We start from the raw sequence: 12,463 nt of genomic DNA on the forward strand, positions 1-12,463 counted from the left end.
AATTTGATTATAATATTTATTTATTTATTTATTTTAAATAGTTAATTATATTTTTAAAAATAAAAATTAATTTAATTAAATATTTGAACATTTAAAAAAAATTCTAAAAAAGAATAAACTATTAAACTAGTATACTAATAAATTAATAATATTATTAAACATATTCTTTATTTTATTATTAATTTATTAATTAACCATTTCAATTTTCTACCTTAAAAAATATATTAAAAAAAATTGAATGTGTAAAATAAATAAACAATATCAACCACAAATTATAGTAAAAAAATTATTAAAAATTAAAATATAATAAGTACTAATTTAATAATTTATAATAAATAATTTGCAATCAATGCACTAAAATTATTTTTATAATCACTACATACACTAAAATTATTGAAACTAGCCTTGCATAATTATAATAATATTAAATTTAGAACTAAGAAAAGGATGAAGTGTTAAATGAGATGCAAGACTAGTTTAAATAATAATTTTAAATAGTGTGGTACAATTACATACACTAATATTATTGAAACTAATCTTGTATATTTATAAAAGCATTACATATAGAGTGAAAACCCTGGAGAGTACTGTAAGTTCTGCAGAGCAAAATCATTTTAAAAAAATTCTAGATTTCATCATCTCAAAGCATATAAAAAGTAAAGAATGTATCAAAAATGATCAAATTTCTTTTGCAATAAAGCCCCCCCAAAATAAAAGAGCCACCACTCCCGCTGAGCCTCAAACAAGAGTCACAACTTCCTGACAATTCAATCGGACAACTTCTTCCACGGTGAGTTAATAACAGAAGAAAAAGCTACAACGGGGAGGGGGGGCCTGATCGAACATTACAGCTCTCCGTTCTGCTATACGCACCGCCAAGAACGAAAACAGAAGCCAAGGAGAAAAAATTGACCAAGATTCGGGTAACTATACCTGTATACATTCGCTAATCCAAAATCTCATTTATGTACTGCTAAATTACAAGGGGGACCTATCATTTGAAGAAGAAGAAGAACCCTCCACTAAAAAACGGAAGTATAAAAGCTCAAAAGGGGTAGTGATCGACGTTTGCAGATACATGCTTCCCACACAAGTGAAATGTTACACAGCCGAAATCAGCCAAAAACTGCTGGACAACATGTCACCGTTTTTAACCACTCGGTTAACAGCGTCACTTCCTCTGCTTTTCTCTCCAGTTCAAAATAAATGGTGCCAAGTTCATGCATTTTGCCTGATGTGCTTTCTAGTTGTAGATTTTGACCGGCTTCTCAAAAGTGTGCCGATTCTGCATTAAAACATTATATATCCACATGAAGCCAGCAACCAAGAACAAGATGCTTTCTCTGAAAAAATGGGACTTAACTATGTAAACTCCAACACAACAGATATTGCCAGACTACATATTGACGCGACAAATTCTTGCTCTCCCTATGTCATTAATCATGATACTAGGGTTGTAATATCACATCATTTGCTAAGTGAAATGACTTCTTACCTGATTAGCTGCATAAGCTCTCTTCGGAGTACTGTCAGAATGCTCCAATCCAAGATACTGCTCCCAAGCACCATAAACATCTCTTCTCTGAAGGCATATGAACGCAACCCGCCATCAAATTGCAACATAATCTTAAGCAAAGATTAAGCAAAGTTTTAAGAAAAAGAAGAGAACGAACGAACCTGAAAGCGACTTGACAAAATGTCAGAGTCCTGAAGATACTCTGGTCGACCAAGTGAGAGGAATGCGAATTTCCACTGGGTTATAGGTCACAGATACAAATAGCATTTCAAAATATTTTTAATTCAGATAAAAACAACAAACAAAATGCGCATTTAACCAAGGAGACAAAATAGTAAAGTGGCACAAGAAGCCTGAAAATGAAGGAGAAGATCTTACCTTGGCAAATTCCTCATCAGGCACCTGCAATTTTTTCTGTATCCGCACTTTTATATTGGCCAAATTTTCACCTTCGTGTATCACCAGGAAAAAAGGCTCCCCAAAATTCAAAATTTGCTGGAGAAAACAAAAGATGTCAAAAGGTAGAGGAAAAAATTAAACAACGATCACCATCATTCTCCTCATTTCAAAAACTAAATAAAGGCAAATTACATTTTGCCCATCCCCCACCCCAGTTCACTTTCTAAACTGAACAGAAAACATTCAGTTTACAAACTACTATACACTTTGTCCCCTTCTACTATAGATTTTATTAATTTGTCCATCACTCAACATATACTATTAATATTTAAAATGTTTGCACCTATCACTTAAAAACACCTAAAGAAGATATTTGATCATTAAAAAAAAAAAAGAATTTTTTTTTAAATAAAAGATGAAAGTATTATTATTCACAAATGTACTAAGGGAGTACTACTCAATTACATAGAAACTACATATCAAATTAAGTGGTTGATAACACACCCCAAATCTTCCCAATGTAATATGTCATGACTAAGTAAAATTGAACCAAAAGAACTTAACCATCTATTTTTAATATTTACAAAGTCTGTTTCAATACCCTCAAAAACTCTAACATTACTTTCTTTCCACATAACCCAAAAAATGGTAAGTGGAATAAAAAATAAATGTTTTTTTCTTTTTACAAAAACCTGCCCATGCCCACAATTCTTTACTAACATTACTCGCCATTACCCAACTCACCCCCATCATCCCAAAAACCGACATCCATAAGCTGTGTGTAACCGAGCAAAATAATAAAATGTGGTCACATGTTTCCTCATCAGTCTTGCATAAGTAACATCGGTTAACAAGAATGTTGTCCTGCCTCTTTAAGATATCCATGGTCAAAATACTTCCTCTTAAGACTTTCCAAACAAAGAAAGTCATCCTAGGGGGAGCTGTAATTTTCCAGATTTGTCTAAAAGAAAAACTTGTTACCTCATTTGTATTTTTCGGGCTGAATTCATTTTTTATTGTATTTCATGCTACTGGTCATTTAATCCTCACATTTTAGACATATTTTTCTATCAATTTCTTTCATAGAATAGATTAGTGGAGCAAAGTGTATAATAGTTTGCAAAATAGGAATTCTTTTCAGTTTTTAAAAAGTGTACATAATACAATAGAACTTCAGGGATCAAAATATAGTTTGCCAAAATAAATAAACACTACTAATACATTGAAAGTATAGTTACCATCTGATTCTGAGCTGTGTCTTTAGTAAAGTGGTATACATGTACCAGGCGGTCATTTGGGCCCAGATTTTTTTCCTCTTCTGGAATCTGCAAAAGTGAATAGCGAAATAGAGGAGCACTAGACAGAGTTTCACATCAACAAGTTTTCATCTAGAATAAAGTAAAGAACAGAATAGTTAAAAATTTCCAAAACTATTATCCATATCATGAAAATACCAAATGATATTCACATACCCAAAAGAGTATGCGTGCATGTACTTGAGAGAGAGAGAGAGAGAGAGAGAGAGAGAGAGAGAGTTACCTCTTCTGCTCTCAGGGTCCAGTACTGGTCATTTATGTTCTCAATCTTTTCACCAAGCGGAAAAATCTGCATACATGTGAAACCCAAATATTAGGCCTATACATGTGAAACCCAAATAAAGGAATTATAGACAGCTGTTCTGCACTCTGGGATGACTAGTGCACTGTAATCCAAATTAACTTGATGAGTGAACATACAACTGTCAGAAGTATGGTAGATGGAGGCTTGTCAGAATATAGCTATTCTACAGAATACAATATGTACTTATTAGTCATACGTATTAAAGGCCGGGCAAGATAAATTCACACCTTGTAGATCTTGTGATAGAAAACTTCAAGCAACCTAAGCTCAGCATTAGGGTCAGACAGCTCGACCTGTTCCAATAATGGAAAAATCAAAAGCGAAAAAGGCACAGAAAAAAGGGGTCAGCAATTCAGTCAGATTTATACCAATCCGTAAGAGAAACCAGGAAAACAAATATATATCAATCAATTACCTTTGTCTTAAGATCGGTTAGCACATCCCCAACAGTACTCTGCTTTGGTAGCCTAATGGTATGGATAACCACCTGGAATTCAATGGACTAAAAAATTAGGCTAGAAGCTATGTATTGACAATAAATAACTAAATTCCACTGGCATACTCACCTCATCTTTAAGAGCATGATGAAATGCAATTTTCAGGGTTTTCAAGCCTTGTAATTCTGGTAGAGGAATGTCTAGTACTTCATAGTACAATATATCTGAAATCTGTAGCCATGGATTATTCAGGGTTAGACTAGTCTTTTGCCTCCTCTTTCTCTTAGGCATCAATTACAAGCCAATTAGGGCATACGAGTACTACCTGATTATAATGGACTAGCATGTCCGACAAATGTTCAACTCCTCGATACTTAATAGGCTGAGGTTTTGGCTGCTGAGAGTAGCAATTGTGAGAGGTGAGCCGGATTTTGGAAGGATCATCCAAGCCAAGTTTCTCAGCTACTCTTTCAACAACGTCGTCATAAGTATAGAGCTTTGACCTTGACACCATAAAACAAATAGAAGAAACGTGATGTAATCAACAATCATATTGTCAAAGAAAAAACATGCAACAATTAATTGATAGGATATCAAAACTTCAAGAAGTGGATATGAATATAGAGGAAAGAAACTTTTAACATACATTTCCAGAGAGAAATCTTCTTCCTTTGGCTTCTCAAGAGACCGGAAACGAACAACCTAAGAAACATAAAATTGTGCCAAGTTTAGCAGTTTAGGAACATAGCAAAAACAGTTACATACAAGCATGGTTTTGGAAGTACGTAACTACAAGTCCAAGAAAACAAACAGCATACATCAGTCTCATTCTGTATGATTCTTATAAATTAGAAACTGGGAAATTTATGGACAGCCTAAACACACTTCCGTAGGTGTTTGGCTCTGTGGAATGAAACAGAGAGGTTCATTAGAGAGGTTCATTATAGTGTTATTTGAACAGACATTGTGTTTCCTGTATATTTTTCATTAGTTTACGCACATGCATAACAAGGCATCCTCAATAACTTTTACACCAATTAAGTTAAAGGTAAGATGAAGCTTGTTAAGGCCACAATGTGTCAACTACGCCAGCATCCTCAGCACAAACAAAAAGGTTATCACTGAAGCTTACACGTTTCAAGTTCTTGTTCTCCCCAATCCTCGGGCGGGTATCAACTCTTTTTCACCTTATCTCACTAACTTATACATTGTTGCTTTAAGGTATCTTTGCAACAAATGAATTCTTTCTTCAAAATTCAATTGGAAGTCTTTGTTCTATAAAGTCATTTTTTGGATGGCTTTGTCAAGATAGCAACCAAACAAATGAACCAACTTCTCTTTTAAGCCATCATATTTTAATTTTCAAATTCTTGCAATTTTGATAGAATCAGAAATGTAAGAATCCAATTTCACTTAGAATTCACTTGGAACTGATTTTCATGCTTTCGTGCTGGAAAGATCTATAATTTTTCCGAATGAATTCCACAAAGAATCCAATTTCACTTAGAATTCACTTGGAACTGATTTTCATGCTTTCGTGCTGGAAAGATCTATAATTTTTCTGAATGAATTCCACACAAAAATTTATTTGTTCCAAGATACCCATAGTTTTTGCTTAGATGTCAAAAAGAAAGAAAGAAATATGGTTTTGTCTTTCAGTTTTCCACTTTGTATCCCAATTACGAAAGGGAAAAATTTTTAAACTATCGAAATATTTAGAAAGTCAATAAGGTTTATATTTATTTAGTCTTTCCTACTACTGACACCCCTCCCGCACCCCCCCAAAAAAAATAATAATAATAAACACACATCACCTTAGCAATAAATCAAAACAAGCATTGATGTTTCTCTCTTATCCTTGTGAGGTCAAATAGTTTCATGTTCTCATGCTTGAACTAAGTATAAGAACTATTATATTTCCATACCAATTTCCACAAAAATAAATCGTTTCCTCAAACACATCCATAGTTTTCGCTTAAACATCCAGAAGAAAGAAAGAGATATAGTTTCTTCCTTTCACTTTTTCATTTCTTTTTCAAATAGAACACTTTTTGATATTTTGTCTCATCCTTGTAAATTCCTTTCTACATGGGCAGCATCCTCTTTGCCATTTATTTGTGTAATACTTCTTTTTTCCTCTCAAAGAAATCAATTTCTTTTTCACTTCAAAGTTCTCTTCATCACACTTCTAAAATATAAGAAACCACAAGGGTAGACCCAGCCAAGAAATAACAGTAATCAAAAATTTGCTAGCCAACATCCACCTAGAAATATCAGATAATCCAGATTAGAAATAGTACTCAATCTTCAATAGCATTTGCATTTTTCAGAATATAAAAATAATATACTGGAGCGCACCAAGGGGATGAAGCCCAATCATTTTTTTTTAGATAAAAAGTATAGAGCGTATAAAAAAGAGGTACCAAAAACGGAGATTGCACAAAAGTTCTACAAAAGAGTTAGTGTATCAACGACCTTTTCAAAATCCATATCACTAATAATGTCATTACTTAACAATATGGTCCCAAAGTAATGAATCCATCACTTTCTTAACGTATTTATCTCACTCACTTTACCGTCAAAAGCTCTAACATTTCTCTCTTTCCAAATAACCCAAAATACAGTTAAAGGAATTAAATTAGTAATTTTCCTTTCTATACACAGACCATCCCACGCCCAAATTTCGCTCCCAATGGATCCCGCAACCACCCAATTAATCCCCAAAAGCCCACAAACCATGCACCACAACCTGTATGTCGTAGGACACCATAACAGCAGGTGATTACAGGATTCCTCATCATTTAGACAGAGACGACAGCCATTGACCAAAACCAGACCCCTTAACCTTAGTTTATCCATAGTGAGAATTTTCCCCCAACTAGCTTCCCATGCAAAAAAAGCTATATGTGGGGGAACCTTGGACTTCCAAATCTGTTTCCAAGGTTACTTTTGTTTCATCTTCCCTCCCCCTCCCAGTAAACAAACACAGCACCTTTGCAACAGATTAAGTTATGAATTTAAATTTTAGAGAGGATGAGGAAGAAAAAGAAAAGAAACTGGGGGAAGGGCAGATCAGCATACTATACAGATTTTTGAGATCCTTTTATTCGCAATAGCATCCTAAAATAGTTCAAATGACATAAAAGGTAACAAACGCCTACCTGGCGGTTATGAACATATTCCAAAAATGAAGGAACATCTGGATATGGGTATTGTTCACTACTCTCTAAAGGCAGGGCCTTTTGAAAACAAACAATATCTCCATCTTCCAGCTGCAATACAGACAACTGGTGAGTTCAAAATCATACAAATGTAATCATAAACAATTGATATTTACCTGGCTAGATCGAAAGGTGCCTTTCTTGTCAATTGGTTCACACATGACACTAGGCTCAAACTTTATTTCCTGAGAACAAAAACAAAAGGAAATCCCTGAAACATATACAGGTATGCCAATTAAATAGGACAAGTTAATCTACTGAGAAATATCTCAATGACTTTTTTTGCTAAACATGAAATAAATCCTTGGACTGAACTTAAAACCTTTGCAGGAATGGTGATCAGCAACTTGCTCCTACACAAGTTAGCTGAAAATGCTCAAGCAGAACCGAAGACACACATTCATATGAATCCAAGACCACTCACCTGTTTGTACCTGTTCCCAGAGCCATCCTCACCCATAAGAACACCAATCTACCCACAAATAAACAATGCACTATCACCTTGAGGAAGAGAGACTATCACCAATTAAGACCATTGGCAAGTGAAGGTGCCGCCGAGAATTACTTTTTTTGCTTGGGCAGCGAGCCGGGAATGCATTTTCACCATCCTCATACTATAGTCAATGGTTGCTATCTATGCATGGAGGCTGCTGAATCGTGCAATCATCTTCTCCTTTGGTGCCCGGTGACTTATAGTATTTGGTATATAGTGTATAGTTTATTGGGTATCAATTGGGTGATGAGGGGTTCGGTAAAAAATGAACTTTCGGCTTCGGGTGGGATAGGGAGTAGATCTAAAATTTTTTCACTGATTCCTTTAATTATTTTTGGGTTGTGTGGAAAGAGGGGAACAATAGAACATTCAATGAGGGATATTGGCAAAATTAGAGATAGGTAATTGCATACTTTTGGGACTCTAATTTCGGGTCATGATGTATATGGGTGGGATGATTTTGGAAGAGTTTATGTGCTAATGGACATGTAAATATTTTCGTATATGGACGGCACCCCCTTTTGGTGCCATATACGTAATATACATGTTTTTTTATCTAAAAAAAACTAGTTAAGAAAATAAGAATAAACACAATTTAGAAAAGAAGACACTTTCGTTAAGGCTAATGACAAGGCCAACCCAGCACCACCACCTATCGCAAGTAATTACAGAATTGATATTAACTAATGCATAAAATTTGAGTTTGATATCAAACAAGATATTAATTTAGCAGAATAAGTAGACAACTATTAAATGACACCATTTGTATTTCCTAGCAGCAAATGTTCCCCAAGACCTTGGCCCTTTGGCCTAGGGGAATATGTCCTGGCCTCTAATACAAGAGAGCTAACCCAGACCCAAAAGAAAATGTTCGTCTCTCAACCATTTTCAGTTATTCGTTCAGCGAGGATGGCCTCAATGAATGACCAACTCCTAGTAAAAATAAGTCAACTGAAAATATATCACCAGAAACAAACCTCATATAGTTCGATCTCTTCATCAGGAGCGTAGCCCGCCATTTCATTTAATTTTGACAAGTATTCTATTGGCTTACCCATACTTTTTACAAAAAGTCTTCCAGCATAACTGATAAAATAAAAAGATAATCAGTAACCAAGACATGACGCTGCAAAGGAATTTATACATGATTTGAAAATGACAGAACAAAAAATAAAGTAACTACCGCAGCTCTGCTTTCTCAGGATCATAAAGCTTAAAGAAAAGTAAAATATCTTCCTTTGTCTTATCAGGTAGAGCAATAGGTCGTAAATCCTGAAAATATCACCCAAGTTTGATAAGAATTATAAAAAAAAAAAAAAGAACCATCAGCATTGAATGGATGCTTAAATTTGCAGAAGCTTACCAGTCCTAGCTCAACCTCCAAGAACAATTTTAATTCGGCATTGTGAACCTTATTTGACACCTCCCTTAGTGTTCCAACCTAAATGCATAGAATCAATAAGAGAACAAGCAACTAGCATCCTCATTTGAAAAGACATGCGTATGCATAATTCTATAAACTGGCAAAAAGGAAAAGATATGACATACACCAAAATTAAATTGAAGGGAGACAATTCACAACTAGCGAAATTATACAGGGGAAAACCCATTCAGTAAGTGATACTACTAAAACTATGCAACAGATTAGTCAATTAACCTCATAAACAAGATAAGCACGGAGAAAAATATAAGGTTAATTGACTTAAATGTAATTGGATGTAAACTTACTCCCCCACATGCTTATGCCTTATCTTTTTTCTCTGAACTCTTTAACTGGTCAAAAGTACAATAAAATTAGAAACTTCCCTACAAGTTCAAGCACAAATGCAAGTCTGGTCTGTATTTTCAAAATCCATATGCTATTAGAAAATAAAAAAGACGCATGCCAGCTAGCTTAGGGAATGTTTCGCTGTAGCTTTTGAGAGTACTTTGCAGCCAAACAAAAAATTGAAAGTAGTTTTAGCCAAAACGAAAGTTAAAATATTCTTTAACATATATGAACACAAAAGTAAGTTCTACACGCTTTTCAACAACTGCTTCTGCTTTTAGAAAAAATTACATATAGTTTTTCAAAACTATCCTCACATAGACCTAATAAAATGTTGACATGTAAATTTTTATACATGGGTAGCATCCCCTTGATGCCATTACTTAATATACATCTTATATTTTTCATTAAAACAATAATAAAAAATAAATCTAACAAAATGTATTTGATTTTTTAAAATATTAATTTTTTTATATTTGACAATTTTGATTTTATTAAAATATTAAAATTTTATTACTATTTGGTAATTTGATTTTGAAATGTAAACAAAAAATTTAATATTTTAATATTAATATGTGACATTTTGTATTTATAAGACATATTTTTACCGTATTTTTTATTCAGAAACAAAAAATGACCCCACTCTTTTTGCTCATTTCAATATCTACAACCATTTCCAACAAATACAACAGCTTCGGTTTTTCAAGATTGCAGTATTTTTTACAACTATTTTCACCAAATATAATGCAACTTCTTACTGAAATTATGTTTACAGAAAAGTTATTCTAACAGCACTTTTATCACACACAACACAAGCACAAGTTGCACCAAAAAATCTTTAGTTGGTGAAGTTAGTGCATGCATCATACATAAACATGAAAAGAGAAGCACCTCCAGCTGTATAACCTATTGGCCCATTAAGTGTCATAAGAAAAAAAAAAACTGAAACTACACACACACACACACACATTGAACATATACATATTTATACTGTTTCCAGAAATTTCTTTTTGAAACATTCTTTTTTTTTTCAGATCAATTTTATAGAACAGAACAAAGAAGTGTTAACAGTGGAACATAGGTGTGGAAAACCAAAGCCTCGCTCTGCATTGCCTTTTTCACTTTGGAGGCTGCTTGGAGAGGAGGACTCCACTAATCATCTTCTTTGATATCCTGAGACTAAAAAATTATGGCATTCAGCAGTTCTCTTCTCAATCTCAATTGGGTGACTGGCTCTCTTGTTAAGGATGAGTTATGGACAAGGAGTGGCATTGCTCCTCATAAGTCTAAGAGGCATCTAGAAGTCAATTATCTATGTCATTCTTCTTTCTATTTTTTGGGGCTATTTGGAAGAACGAAACAGTAGAGCTTTTGACAACTATTCATTCCTTTTCATGAGATTAGATTCGCTGGTTTAGAATTCTCCATATTTTTCTTAAAGTGCACCTATCCTTGATGGTGTTGATATTTTGGATCTCTTTGAATTTTGCCTCTCGGATATTGTAAATTCTCTATCTTCTCTTTATATTGGGTTACACCCACTCGGTGGACTAACTAATCTTTTCTTTCAAAGAAGTAGTTATTATGGTTAGTGGCAAGAATTTTGCTGTGAGAAAGCTGAAGCAAAAACAATCTCTACAAAGTAGAACTTCAAGAGCAATTTACCATTTAGTAAGAAAGTTCCTTTGAAGTACCATGAATATAAAACTAATACAAAACTCTAGAAAGAAAGTTATAATACTTGACTTGGGATAGCCCACTTAAAATACTTATCCACCATGAAATTTTACCACAAGTACTCTAGTCCTTTTCGTGTTTGGTTAACCTTTTAGAAAGAAAAAAAGTTAATGCAAGTGGAAGGAAAAAGCTCAACCAAGCACTTAATATAAAAGAAACTGAAAACAAATTGAAATATCCCTAAATTATTTTCAGTTTTCTGGAGAGTAGAAGTTGCGGGATCCCCTCAGACTCCTTTTTCTTTAGATAAAAAGTATATATATTCACTCGCAGCAAGGGATCCAACCATATAAAATATTTACAAGTTAATCAAAATATCCATGAGGTCTCCAAAATCCTCACTAAAATACAGCAGATAACCCCTCTCAACAAAAAACTCAGAGTATGGAACCAATTATCCTTAAACTTGTCAAAATTGGATTCAACGCCCTTGAAAGCCTTCTATTTATTTCTTTCTAAATCACCCACAAAAGTAGCCAGTGTGATGAGTCTCACTCTTTCATCCCCGTAAATACCACTCCATGTACATAACTCTTCCTTCACAGATTCAACAATGACCAAATCCAATCCCAGAAGACCATAAAAGAATATGATCACCAAACTCAACTCTTCTCTTGCGAAGGTAACATCCATTCACAAGCATCTTTCCCATTTTAATAAGACTGTCCAGTGTTAGAATACAAACTTGGATAGCCTCCCGCGCGAAGAATGCAATTCTTTTTTTTTAAATATGTGAAGAATACAATATTTTTAAAGTTTTTTTTTTTAAATAAATGCAATATTCTTGAAGTTGTTTTTACTTTCCAAATAAACCTAGCAAAAACATATACATCCACCAGCTCATCCATATAAATATAAGCATAATATGATTTCACCGAGAAAACACCATAAGGGTTTAATTTCCAACACAGCCTATCTCCTATGGACTGGTCCCTTCTGAACAATGAAACCGTCTTCAATAGGTTCGTATACTCAGAAACTTCCCAATCATTTAAATTTCTCTTAAAACCAATCCACCAATCCTCATTATCTCCTTGTCCTACCATATAATCCTCTATTGTGGCATCCTTGTCAAGGGCAACAACATAAATATTCGAGAATTGATGACATAAAGCACCCCTTTCCATCCAGTTATCTATTCAAAAACTCACTCTATCTCTAGACCCCACTCTCCATCTAACACACTCATAGAACTCTCCCCTCTCCCTATTGATTCTCTTCCACAAACCCACCCCATGCAGGCAGTTGGAGAACTAACCACAATCATCCACC

General features: G+C 34.1%; 1 protein-coding gene across 3 annotated transcripts in view; it reads right to left on the reverse strand.

Moving 5' to 3' along the window:
* Positions 1-523: 523 nt before the first annotated feature.
* LOC110810668 (ubiquitin C-terminal hydrolase 12-like) overlaps positions 524-12,463 on the reverse strand; it is a 28,312-nt gene continuing 16,372 nt past the window's right edge. For 2 of the 3 annotated variants that reach the window (XM_088219282.1, XM_088219281.1), the window contains exons 17-32: positions 9,050-9,127; positions 8,870-8,958; positions 8,664-8,772; positions 7,310-7,378; positions 7,134-7,244; positions 4,619-4,674; positions 4,298-4,475; positions 4,102-4,203; positions 3,951-4,022; positions 3,763-3,828; positions 3,455-3,520; positions 3,154-3,240; positions 1,895-2,011; positions 1,678-1,752; positions 1,496-1,582; positions 524-1,285 (exon numbers count right to left, since the gene is read on the reverse strand). In XM_088219282.1, the coding sequence (XP_088075408.1) occupies positions 1,244-1,285; positions 1,496-1,582; positions 1,678-1,752; positions 1,895-2,011; positions 3,154-3,240; positions 3,455-3,520; positions 3,763-3,828; positions 3,951-4,022; positions 4,102-4,203; positions 4,298-4,475; positions 4,619-4,674; positions 7,134-7,244; positions 7,310-7,378; positions 8,664-8,772; positions 8,870-8,958; positions 9,050-9,127 (1,404 nt within the window). In that variant the 3' untranslated portion in view covers positions 524-1,243. Of the gene's footprint in view, positions 1,286-1,495; positions 1,583-1,677; positions 1,753-1,894; positions 2,012-3,153; positions 3,272-3,454; positions 3,521-3,762; positions 3,829-3,950; positions 4,023-4,101; positions 4,204-4,297; positions 4,476-4,618; positions 4,675-7,133; positions 7,245-7,309; positions 7,379-8,663; positions 8,773-8,869; positions 8,959-9,049; positions 9,128-12,463 lie in introns of those variants that run through there. The other variant, XR_015818916.1, reaches the window with a different exon arrangement.

The sequence above is a fragment of the Carica papaya genome, chromosome 5 (genome assembly GCF_054855325.1).
Source record: "Carica papaya isolate Zhongbai chromosome 5, ASM5485532v1, whole genome shotgun sequence".
Classification (NCBI taxonomy): Eukaryota; Viridiplantae; Streptophyta; class Magnoliopsida; order Brassicales; family Caricaceae; genus Carica; species Carica papaya.